The sequence below is a fragment of the Entelurus aequoreus genome, linkage group LG07, assembly GCF_033978785.1.
Source record: "Entelurus aequoreus isolate RoL-2023_Sb linkage group LG07, RoL_Eaeq_v1.1, whole genome shotgun sequence".
Lineage (NCBI taxonomy): Eukaryota > Metazoa > Chordata > Actinopteri > Syngnathiformes > Syngnathidae > Entelurus > Entelurus aequoreus.
The window spans coordinates 27,525,985-27,538,889 of record NC_084737.1 but is presented as its reverse complement, the minus strand read 5'-3'; the positions used below and the strand labels follow the sequence as shown (position 1 = coordinate 27,538,889).

Genomic DNA, 12,905 nt, shown 5'->3' with positions numbered 1-12,905 from the left:
AAAACAGAAAAGTTCAGTGTGCAGGACGCAGACAGACGTTGCCAGCAAAGACAAATTCTTAAACCATCAAAATCATTCTTGCATGTCACCCTCTGGGAAAAATAGAAAGTATTACACCTCTAGCCTAACACGGCTTCTCCTTTGTTAACACTTCTGTGTCATGACACGCTCCTGCAGCGTCAACTTGGAGCATGCAGAGGTGAGGCTGGCTTTTCATCTGCTCTTGCATTTGGAAATTTAAGAACGCCCGTGTAAGCCTTGTAGAATTCGGTATATGAAAACAGACGGAGGCAGCAGATGAGTGAGGCGAGCCAAGGAAAACAGCTGAAAAGGAAAGCGGAGGTAGTGCTGTTGGTTGGGGGGCGTTCAGGAAGCGGGAGAATTAGGGGAGTGGGAACCTTATCCTGTAATAGTGAGGAGAGCTTGCAGACTCCACCTTCCCTCCTCTTACTCTCTCTTACCCCCCCCCTCTCTCACTCTCCTCTCTATCTCTCTGTAGCTGAAGCCGTTAATCATTTGACCAGGCAGCTTACAGAGGCAAGAGCTCAGCAAAAGGAGCGAAAAAGATAGAGCGGGAGGACAGAAGAAAATGCTCAGTGGGATGTTTGCCTAGCTGTTTATCAGCTGTGGATTTCTTTGTGGCTTCTTTTGTGGACCCCTCTGGATGTAGAGTGTCTGCGGTCACCTGGGTGGGAGGCTAGACTGACCTCCATTTTTCTATTCATCTTTTTGGTGGTATACAAACTTTGAGTGGGGGGCGCTTGTGTGCTTGAGCGAGTAGTGGAGCGGGAGAGAGGGAGCAGCGGGCCATGCCCAGCTCATCTAATGGTCCAACATCATGAAAGGGGGCCACCATCACCACCGCCACCATCGAGGCTGCTGTGGCTGCCAGCACTTGTTCCGGAAAGTCCTGACTAAGTGTGGCTGCTGCTATGCTCGAGTCAGAGGTCAGTGTCAGGCACACACACACACACACACACACACACACACACACACACACACACACACACACACACACACACACACACACACACACACACACACACGCACACGCACGCACACGCACACACACACTAAGCCTGAAGTTCTTCTCTCTCTTCAACTCCGCTTTATTTTTCATTCATTCCTCCTTTGAGCATATGCCAATGATTTAGTAGGTGAAGACTTAAATCCTCCTTCCTGCGCTGTCCGCCTCCAGTTAAAGCAACAAGTGAGACACACACTCGTCTGAGTGGGTGAAAAATGAAGTATTCCCCCCAGAGCACAGGCACAGAAGGAACCGAATAGGAGGTACTGGGTCGGCCTTGGCATAAACACCCTATGGGGGGTTGGGGTGGGGGTCAGCTACTGACCAGTCACTTCAGTGATCATCAACGTGGTCGTCGTGCTCTGCAGGTGTTGGCTTGTTCTACTTATACAATTATATGTTGTTCCTGTTTAACTTTTATACAGCGGTAGGTAGGGATGTAACCGTATCAAAATCTCATGGTATCACGGTATTAAGAGCGGTATTTGTCCCCCCTGAAAAGCTTGGTAAAAATGCCATAGTGTGTCAAATGGAAGTGACAGGAAAGTTTAGGATGACCGTATTTTTCGGACTATAAGTCGCAGTTTTTTTCATAGTTTATATAGCGACTTATACTCAGGAGCGACTTATGTGTGAAATTACTACCACATTACCATAAAATATCAAATAATATTATTTAGCTCATTCACGTAAGAGACTAGATGTATAAGATTTCATGGGATTTAGCGATTAGGAGTGACAGATTGTTTGGTAAACGTATAGCATGTTCTATATGTTATAGTTATTTGAATGACTCTTACCATAATATGTTACGTTAACATACCAGGCACATTCTCAGTTGGTTATTTATGCGTCATATAACGTACACTTATTCAGCCTGTTGTTCACTATTTTTTATTTATTTTAAATTGCCTTTCAAATGTCCATTCTTGGTGTTGGGTTTTATCAAATACATTTCCCCCAAAAATGCGACTTATACTCCAGTGCGACTTATATATGTTTTTTTCCTTCTTTATTATGCATTTTCGGCCTTTGCGACTTATACTCCTGAGCGACTTATACTCCGAAAAATACGGTACTTGAATTGATCACACACTTAATGCTGAAATCGGCGGTTGTGAGTTCAAACCCTGGCCGAGTCATACCAAGGACTATAAAAAAATGGGACCCATTGCCTCCCTGCTTGGCACTCAGCATCAAGGGTTAGAATTGGGGGTTAAATCACCAAAATGATTTCCAGGCGTGGCCACCGCTGCTGCTCACTGCGGCCCTCACCTCCCAGGGGGTGAACAAGGGGATGGGTCAAATGCAGAGGACACATCTCACCACACCTAATGTGTGTGTGACAATCATTGGTACTTTAACTTTAATGGGTTTTTTTATTACTACAAACAAGTATTTCTAAGCGCAAATTATAGTCTCGGAACATCTACTGTTTCAAACAAATATTTAAAAGAATAACTTAGAGTTGATGTCTTTAAAGTGACAATGCATTATTTTCTGTTAAAGAGAAATCATGCCTCTTCAATGCAGCCACTACTTGCTTGTCTTGATGATATCAAGGCCTGGATGGCCCTAAATTTCTTGAATTTCAAAGAAAAGAAGACAGAAGTAATAGTGTTTGGACCTAGTGGTACCTGTGAGCTCCCCACTGTTGACTTTGGCCCCTTGGCTTTGCACGTTAAGCCCATGGTCACCAACCTGGGCTTTCGTATTGATAGTGATTTTAAATTGGACCGTCAGATTGGCACAGTGGTGAAAGCCAGCTTTTTTTCATTTACGTCAGCTGGCCAAGGGTAAAAACCTTCTTTCTAGGCAACAGTTTGAGACAGTAATCCATGCCTTTATCACATCTTGACTGGTTTACTGTAACTCTTTGTATTTTGGAATTAGTCAATCCTCCCTCTCACGTCTGCAGCTGGTCCAAAATGCAGCTGCCCGGCTTTTAACAAGCACAAGAAAAAGAGAGCACATTACTCCTGTTTTAGCCTCACTTCAATGGCTGCCTGTGTCTTTTAGAGTCCATTTTAAAATAATTGTACTCGTTTTTAAATCCTTACATGGTCTTGCCCCACCTTACTTTTCTGAGCTGCTCCACCTCTATGCCCCCACCCGGTCCCTCAGGTCAGCTGATCAGCTGCTCCTGGAGGTACCCAAATCAAAGCGCAAGCTTAGAGGGGACAGAGCCTTCTCTGTTGTGGGTCCCAAACTCTGGAACGATCTCCCTCTCCATGTGAGATGGGCCCCTTCTTTGGCTAATTTTAAGACCCTTCTTAAAACTAATTTTTACTCACTGGCTTTTAACCCAGCATGAGACTTTGAACTGTTTAAACTGTTTTTAACTTTTTAATTACTTTTTATCTAACAAATTGCTCTGAAGATAATTTGTATTTGCTTTTTCTATGTGTATTTTACCTCTGTTTTACATGTTATTTTTTAGTCTGTCCTTTACCTGTATTTCTTTGTGGTGTACAGCCCTTTGTCCTTCAACTGTGGTTGTTTTTAAAGGGCTTTATAAATAAAGTTGGTATGGTATGTAAACATCCAGTGCAACAAGTGTACAACAATAATGTACTGCTTAGTTTCTTTTAATTTTTACATTATGGGAAGCAGTGTCCTCTACAGTGGTCATTTTTTTATGTCAGACTGGAAACTGTTGTTTCTCAGAAAGGTAAACTAACAATATAATTACTAATAATGTAAATACTTCACAAACTGATGCTTGACTTCAAATATCTTTTCTGTGGGACAGTTTGAGGGATAGGTTGATTGGCAACACTAAATTGGCCCAACTGTGTGAATGTGAGTGTGAATGTTGTCTTTCTATCTGTGTTGGCTATGCGATGAGGTGGTGACTTGTCCAGGGTGTACCCCACCTTCCGCCCGAATGCAGCTGAGATAGGCTCCAGCACCCCCCGTGACCCTGTAAGGGACAAGGGGTAGAAAATGGATGGATGGATGGATTGAGGATGTATCTAGTAGCTTTTTAGTTTACTCGCATTTCCCTGCGTTAAGCATTTTTTTGTTGATTTCCCGCCTTGCAGTGAGACGAGACCAGCTGGCTCTGTGTCGCCTTGGAAACGCTCGAAACGAAAGTGCAGAACTCAGATTTTCGTACCTCCGCCAAAGACGTTATGTTTTGGCTTGGGCTTTTTTGTCTGTTTGTTAGCAACATAACTCAACCAGTTATGGACATATTTAATGTCCAAAAAAACAATTCCTTTTACCCACGACAAGTACGATCACACGTCACTTCCTGCTTACGGCGTTCAACGACCCTGCCTTGCCGTTCCCTCGCTGCGCAGAGGATTCTGGGAGATGTTTTTTTTTTTTTACAGACCCGACCGATGCTTAAACGCCAGAAAAAAACTATGATCACTAAGTTTTTGTTTGATACCCTCACAAGACTGAATTATTGAAAATACTTTGAAGCAGGAATACCGTTGTATTTATATAACCGTAACTTCCCTAGCAGTGAGTTAACATGTCCTTAGTTAGTTAGTTAGTTTCAGTATAGTTTAGCAGCATCGCGACCGCATCTATTTAAAAGTCCATGGAGATAAAACATCCCTAATTTTTAGGGATGTAACTATATCAAAATCACCCGGTATGATATTGTCACGGTATTAAGGCCATAGTATGATATTATTGTGGTATATGTTCAAAAAAAGACTTAAAAATGCCATTGTGTGTCAAATGAAGTGACAGGATTGTTTTAAGACAGGAGTGTCAAACGTACACCAAACAAACAGGTTTAATCCGGTCCGCAAGATGAGCTGCAATTTTTTAATAAAAGAAACTGCTGTTATAAATGTGTCCACTGGATGCCGCAATAGCAATTCAAGTGTAACCCACGTCACCCATGACAATGTTTAAAAATGATGTGTCAGCTGACTTTAAGCGTCCTCTGGATTGGCTGCCGCTACTGCAATCAGCGCAGTTGCATGCAATTAGCTGGTTGGCAGCAGATGACGGCAGACTGATGCTGAAGCAACGCACAATACCTTCTTTCATTGTAAATTATCAACTCAATGGATAAAATAATGAAACAGTAAAATGCAAAGAGTTAAGTCAACATGACCATCATCTTTGTAGTAGATAGAGTTCCGTGCAGCGCTCGCAATTGGTTGATGGCACGATGCGCACCCTAAACTCCATTGTAAAAATGTGTGTTTCTACATTTGTTGTTTGTTCTATTTTATTTTATGCTTAAATCTACCATGTTCACGTTGGTTATGTTTGTAATTATGTTACCTTGATTTCGGCTATCGTGTCATTTTGATAATTGTTATGTTTATATCATAAGTGTAATATTGTAATAATGTGCTGTGGCAGTTGCTGATTTCACCAATGCGGCGGTTTGAGGAAACACTCGGTTGCTTTTCCAAACACGTCTTTGATGAACTGCCAACTTGAGAATGCCAAATTTCCCTTGTGGATCATTAAAGTTTGTCTAAGTCTAAGTCTAAACAGGAAGTGCTTAAAGTTTAATGGGTTTGTAAAAACGCTGAGACAAAGTCTAAGTTCATTGTGTTTCTCGGAAAAGTTACCGAACAATATAACTTTTAATAATGTGAATACCTCACAAACTGATGTTTAGCTTTGCTGGCTTCAAATATATTTTTGGGTATTGGTTTAAAGGTGTAGCAGTACAGTATAGTTTTTTTCTTACGGCGGTCCACACCCCCACCCCGCGCTGCACAAAGGATTCTGGCAGATGTAGTTTATTTTCAGACCCGGCCAACGCTAAAGGGCCAGAAAAAAAACTACACACCAAGTTTTTTTTTGATACTGTCACTCGTCACGGCATTATTGTGGAGACTTTGAAACTGCAATACTGCGGCATCTACAATACCGTTACACCCCTACTAATTTCGCATTGCTTTGAACATTGTTATCGTGGCAGATTTACCGTACAACCAACCGTATTATTTAAGTTTATATAAACTTTTTCCCTAAACATATACTGTCTATTTTTTTTCATATTTTTTGACCAATTTATTGTGTTTTGTTTACTTTTTCAATTGATGCCAACGTTTCATAGCAGTTTGGCTTCACTCTGGTAAGAGATATCAAAGACTTTTCTTTTCCCCTCAGACATATCAACCTATTTTTTTACCTTTTCAAATGAACTTTGGACATTAGCTGGAATATAAACACATGACTATTGGACATATTGGATTGAACTGAATTGTAGTTATCAATGCAGTTTTTTTGTTTATTACATATTACATACATACATATACATTATTATTTATAGTAAATACAAATCTTTACGAAACTTCTAAAATAATAATACAACATTTCTCGATATCTAATTATGAACATACTTGAACTGCATTTGTCTTGGTTATGTCTCTTATGCACACTCTCCCAAACCCAAATCTACTTCTGGTCACCAAAAGTAGTAATTACTCATTCTTAATTCAATATTTTCATAGCTCGAGCACAAAAAACAGTTTATGACTTTGTAAATACATTTTTTAACAATAAGAAAGCCATCTAGACATGAAATAACACCCACATATTCATCTTTACAAGCCACAAACCTGAAGAGCGATGTGGTGGAAAGACTGTGATACAATACTCTCTGGGCTGCAGTCAGCTCTATAACCCAGTGATTTTCAACCTTTTCTGAGCCAAGGCACATTTTTTTCATTGAAAAAATTCTGGGGCACACCACCAGCAGAAAATATTAAAAAAAATGAAGCGCAGTAGCCGATAATGACAATAAAAAGTCGTTCTCGCAATTGTTGGATATGAATTCAAACCATAACGAACCATGCATCACTATAGCTCTTGTCTCAAAGCAGGTGTACTGTCACGACCTGTCACATCACGCCGTGACTTATTTTGAGTTTTTTGCTGTTTTCCTGTGTAGTGTTTTAGTTCTTGTCTTGCGCTCCTATTTTGGTGGCTTTTCCTCTTTTGTTGGTATTTTCCTGTAGCAGTTTCATGTCTTCCTTGAGCGCTATTCCCCGCACCTGCTTTGTTTTCGCAATCAAGACTATTTAAGTTGTGCGGACGCTATCCTTCTTTGTGGGGACATTGTTGATTGTCATGTCATGTACGGATGTACTTTGTGGACGCCGTCTGCTCCAAACGCTGTTAAGTCTTTGCTGTCATCCAGCATTCTGTTTTTGTTTACTTTGCAGCCAGTTCAGTTTTAGTTTCGTTTTGCATAGCCAACCCTAAGCTTCAATGCCTTTTCTTAGCGGCACTTAGCGACACTTAGCGGCACTTGCCTTTTGTTTATTGTTGGTTTAAGTGTTAGATACGTTTTTACCTACACGCTGCCTCCTGCATATTGTGATCATGACAAACCATGTTCCTGACATCTACAAAGCAATTAGCTACCTGCTGCCACCTACTGATATGGAAGAGTATTACACGGTTACTCTGCCGCGCTCTAGACAGCACAGACACTCAACAACGGCACATTTGCGGATTATAGTTACTGGTTTGCAAAAGATATTTTTAACCCAATTAGGTGAAATTACATAATCTCCCACGGCACACCAGACTGTATCTCACGGCACACTGGTGTGCCGCGGCACAGTGGTTGAAAAACACTGCTATAACCCCTCGTGTGGCACACCAGTAATATATAAGACCAAAAAGGGAGCCACAAACAAAATTTTGTTTAGGGCCGGATCATGCATTCTTCCATTAAAAATGAGGCAGGCTAAGTGTGTTTATGTGAGGCAGAGTTGGAAAGTGTCTTCATGGTGATGAGTACGTCAGTTGGGAATGTGCGGCACGTGGCTGGATGAAACACAAAAAAAGGGGGGGCTGGCTGGGTCCACTTCGAAACATTCCTCTGGACCCAAAACCATGCTGCCTCCCCCCAACTGTGTTGTAAATTATAATGAAGCTCAGCAGGAATTGCAGCAGTCCATTAGACTATAGTGTGGTTTGAGTAAGAGCAGCGGGTGGTGTGCAGTTGACACAAAAATCATCAGCGTTTTGCCACACGTATGTATGTTTCTTGTCACTGTCTTAAGAAATCATATCACGGCAAAGCGAGGTTTAAGAACATCAGTGTGTAGCGGGGACATAGCGGTGCTTGGCTGTGTGTTACTTTGTCTTCTTTTACAAGCTTACATGAACGGGATAAACGACAGACCGACCCACTGAGGCCCTACTCATATGGGGGATGTGTGCTCATAAAGGAGGCTTTAATGTTATTGGCTGCCGTTCTTGGATAAATACCTTGGATTCTATGAGTTTAATCTCTTATGTAATGTATGTTCTCATTTTCTATAGCCTGCAGCTCCACACTGGACCCCTTTGCATGTTGTCAAAGCAAATATGCTGCCACTTAGATCATGATATGGAAGCAGGCGGAGGATTGGACACAGCGAAAGATTGTGTCCAAAAAGAAGTTACAATAAACACACAATAAGTGGGTTTCGGGATGAGATTAGACTGTTTATATTTTGCAGTTGCAAGCCAAAACTAATTGATATTAATAACCCCGTCAGGGGGTTATGTAATCGTTGCTGTTTGTCTGTCCGTCTGTAGTAATAGTTGGTTAACAAAATAACACAAAAAGGTATGAGTGGATTTTCATGGTCCTTTTAGGAAATGTTTAAAATGGGATAAGGGACAACTGATTCGATTTGGTGGGTGATCCGGATAATTTCTACTACATTACCTACACTTCTGATTGTGTACGCTAGAGATAGACAAAGATAGAGGAGACTGACAGCATACTGGCAGCCGGAAAATCGACAGGGACAAGCCTTGGAAAATGGATGGATTGATGGTGATTTATCGGCCGTGCGCTGCGACAGGACCGACTAGCTGTGTCACTTTGGGAACGCTCTCCATTTGAAAGTGGTGCACTTTGCTTTGCAGAACGTAGACTTTCTCACCTTCGCCAAACAGGTTGTGTTTTCGCCAGGGTTTGTTTGTGTGTTTGTTAGCAACATAACGCAAACATTTGTAGACATATTTTGATGAAATGTCCGAGAGCAACAATTTTTCTCATCTACTATGAAGTAAGTAATTAAGTAAGTAAGTACATTTTTTTATGAAGTGCTTTTCACAGATAAAATCACAAAGCGCTGTACAAAACATAGGTAAAGTAAAACAACAATTCAATTACAACAACAGGGGCAACATCATAAAAAGGATACAAAGTAGATTAAAATGATAGTTAAAAGGTGCATTAACTAAAAGCTATACTAAAAAGAAAAGTTTTCAAATGTTTCTTAAAAGTTTCAACAGTCAAGATCACAAAGGGACTGGTGCAAATTGTTCCTGTCAATTCGTGCATTGGGTTGTTTGTTTTCCCGGGAGGGTAAATACACATTTTATTTTAAACACTAACAGACTACAAAAAAGGAAGCAAACAAAAGGCGCGCACAATGGCGGAGAAAAAACTTGACTAATGAAACAAAACTTGCACAAAGGCAGAAACTATGAACAATAAACAAAAACTTACTTGGCATGGAACAGCATGAAAACTATGGCATGGAACTATGGGTTCAGAGGTAACAGAGGTAGAAATGATATCAGAAGTAGCATGGTATGATAGGATAATGTCACCAGAACGATCAGCTGAAACAGACAGGCTTAAATAGCAGTGACATGATCAGTGACAGGTGTGTGAGTGCAAAGCGTGAGACACGAGCGTGACATGACAGGTGAAACTAGTGGGTTGCTATGGTGACAAAACAAACAAGAGTGCACAAAGAGTCCAAAAACAAAACCGAACATAACTAAAACCAAACATGATCACACAGACATGACAGTTCCAAAGTCTGGGAGCTATAGCCTGGAATGCCAGATCTCCACGGGTTTTAAAAAGAGTTTTCTGGATCTTTAGAAGACCACACTTGAACACACTTCACTTCCTGCTTACGGCATTCCATGCCCCCACCTTGCCGATCCAACGCTGCCTATAAGATTCTGGGAGATGTAGTGTAATTTCATACACGGCAAGCGCCAAAGCGCCAGACAAAAACTACACACCAAGTTTTTGTTTGATACCGTCACGCATGACGGCATTACTGTGAAGACTTTGAAACCAAAATACCGCAGTATCTACAAAATTGTTACACCCATACCATCCGGATTTTTTTACTTTTGGACTGCGCTCTCTATGTACTTTTCTAGTTTTACAATGTGAAGAAGAGTCATGCAGTCTTGTATGTTTTTGGCATCATTATAAATGTACGAGAGCCTTGACGTTACAACCAATGTGAGGCTGCTCATAAAGCATGTTCATACAAGTACATTTCTATTTAGCTGCCATTAGTTTAGTAAAATGCTGTGGAGATCTCATCTAGTTTGTTACAGTAAAACAGCTTCTTTAATAAGAGTAGGAATGGAAAAAATAGAACCTTGTCATAACAGAAAACAGCAAAACAATGTCCTGAGCATTATACTAAGTTGGGAATGCTGATCCCTATATTGCTATGTCTTCTTATTCTCTGGCAGACCAGGGACCTCGTTTATAAAACTGTGTCTGGATTCTATCCCAAAATAAATCCTACTCACATATATCAGAATGTAGCTACCTGTAAGCAAGGAAATATTCGGATATATAAAGCACACCTGCACAAAGTATTTTTTATTACCTGCAGAAAATAGCGCCACCCTGGTGTTGTCCTCCAACAATGAATAACTATTCAATAATAAATATCAAATGAATATGGTATTGCTTTTAATGATCATGTGTTGGACTGTTAATGAAGGAGGATGGAAACTGCAAGTTTAAAGAAGAAGGCAACATTTACAGATTGTTTATACTATGTTGAGCACCGTAAAAAGGTTATTTTATAATGTCAGCTACACCAGGACTGTGAATCATTGCTGAGATTTAAAAAAGAAAAAGAAATAACACACACACTCATGTCTTAGTCCTCTGTTTGCATAAATGTAGACATTCTGTCGCATGGCACTAGTCACAATCTGTCACGACGTGGACTATGGGATGGTTTGTTTTCCCGAGATGCAAAGAAATTGGAGTGGACATGGCGTGGAGGTAAGGACATTATTTATTTTAACACTAACAAAAATAACAATCTAAAGGCGTGAAAAAAGTGGAGAACAAACTTGGCTATGAACAAAATTAACACATAAACAGACTAAGGACATGAAACAAAACTTACTTGGTCAAGCATGGAAAGATCATAGAACTATGGAATGGACGCATAATCATGGAAGTAACAAGGGTATCAGAGATAATGTAGCCATGCCGACTGCCTGGCAACTACAAGCTGAAATACTAAAGTCTCATCATTAGTGACAACAGGTGCGTGACTCAAAACACCAGCAGCAGGTGAAAATCATATGTCACCATGGCAACCAAAACAAGGGAGTGTAAACAGGAACTAAAAGCGTCCAAAACCCAACAGAACATAACCAAAACAAAACATGACCACAGAACATGACACGATCAACGCTATTTATAAAAGGTGATTTCAATATCATTATTGGCACAATCATTTTGCTTATTGCTTATCATATAGCTAAGTGAGTTTCAAACATTTGCAACAACTCCAGAGTGTTATAAACTCCCAAAGTTGAAATGTATTAAACAAAGATGTTTCATTAGAATACAATAATATATGGGGCTATTTTTATGTATGAATGTTCATACAATAGAGAAGGGATTCATATGTCCCCATTCCGAGGTGGATCTCATGTGAGAAGAAGAGGTTTTAGAGTGTTTAAAGACCATAGGAAGTGTTTAGATGTTGTGCGGAGAGCTTATAAAGACCTAAATGCATACGTTTAAAAAAAAAAAAAATAGAATAAATGGCGTCCCCATCTTGCGGAATTTCATTTATCACGGGGTGCTTTGAAACAAAACCCTGTTTTTAAAATTTGAATATAAATATATTGCATATACTGTAGATTGGCATTTCCTCCCACAGTCCAAAAAACAGGCATATTAAGTCAGTTAGAGCAGTGGTCCCCAACCTTTTTGTAGCTGCGAACCGGTCAATGCTTGAAAATTTGACCGGTAGGGGGGGGGTATGGTTTTTATTAATTTTTTTTTGTCATAAAAAAATACAATCATGTGTGCTTACGGACTGTATCCCTGCAGATTGTGTTGATCTATATTGATATGTAATGTATGTAGTGTTTTTTATGTTGGTTTAATAAAAATAAAAAATAATTTTTTTTTACATTTCTTGTGCGGCCCGGTACCAATCGGTCCACGGACCGGTACCGGGCCGTGGCCCGGTGGTTGGGGAGCTCTGAGTTAGAGACTCTGATTGATTAGGATGTTCTGAGGTGTCAGATCTTATCAGATGTGTGCACCAAGTGTACCTAATGAAGTGGTTATTGAGGATAGTTCAGTTCATGTTGTTCGGGCAAACTATTTTAGTTTTGCAGCAGAAGGGGTGTCTTCATAGCAGTGGCTGTGTTTGTGCTGAAGTAGCTCATCTGCTTTGAGTTTGGACGTTTTGCATGTTCACAGATGCTGTGCAGCATCTCCACTCTCATGAGTTACTGTTGCCTCCACTATCGAGCCGCACCATTCTGGCCTCTCTTTTCCGATGTCCACCATAAACATTCTTGCCCAGATAGTCAGGGAATGTTTTTGTTTTGCATTTTTAGGTCATTCTCTATAGTTTGTATAGTTGATAGTGTGCATTAAAAATTCCAATGGATCAGCTGTTACTGAGAGCAGACCATCTGTCACCACTGGGAGGAGGAAGAAGTTTTATGATCGCTAGTTATGTTCCTCAACACAGCATTCATTCTCCAATATTTCCCTAGAGGCGGGCATGTTCTTGTCTCCAACATATCTTAATTCGTCTGACTACATAAATATTTGCCCTGGTAAAGCAATATAAAACAGTGTATGCATGGCCGTATGTTGAAGCTTGTTTTGTGTTCTATGTGTCTTTAACAA

At 40.4% G+C, this 12,905-nt stretch overlaps 1 protein-coding gene across 3 annotated transcripts in view; it reads left to right on the top strand.

The window, feature by feature from the left end:
• arhgef25a (Rho guanine nucleotide exchange factor (GEF) 25a) overlaps positions 1-12,905 on the top strand; it is a 141,697-nt gene that overhangs the window by 30,608 nt on the left and 98,184 nt on the right. The window contains exon 1 of one of the 3 annotated variants that reach the window (XM_062053099.1): positions 514-947. The exons of the other annotated variants lie outside the window; for them this stretch is intronic. Within the exon in view, the coding sequence (XP_061909083.1) occupies positions 839-947 (109 nt within the window). The 5' untranslated portion in view covers positions 514-838. Of the gene's footprint in view, positions 1-513; positions 948-12,905 lie in introns of those variants that run through there. 3 annotated transcript variants of the gene reach the window in all.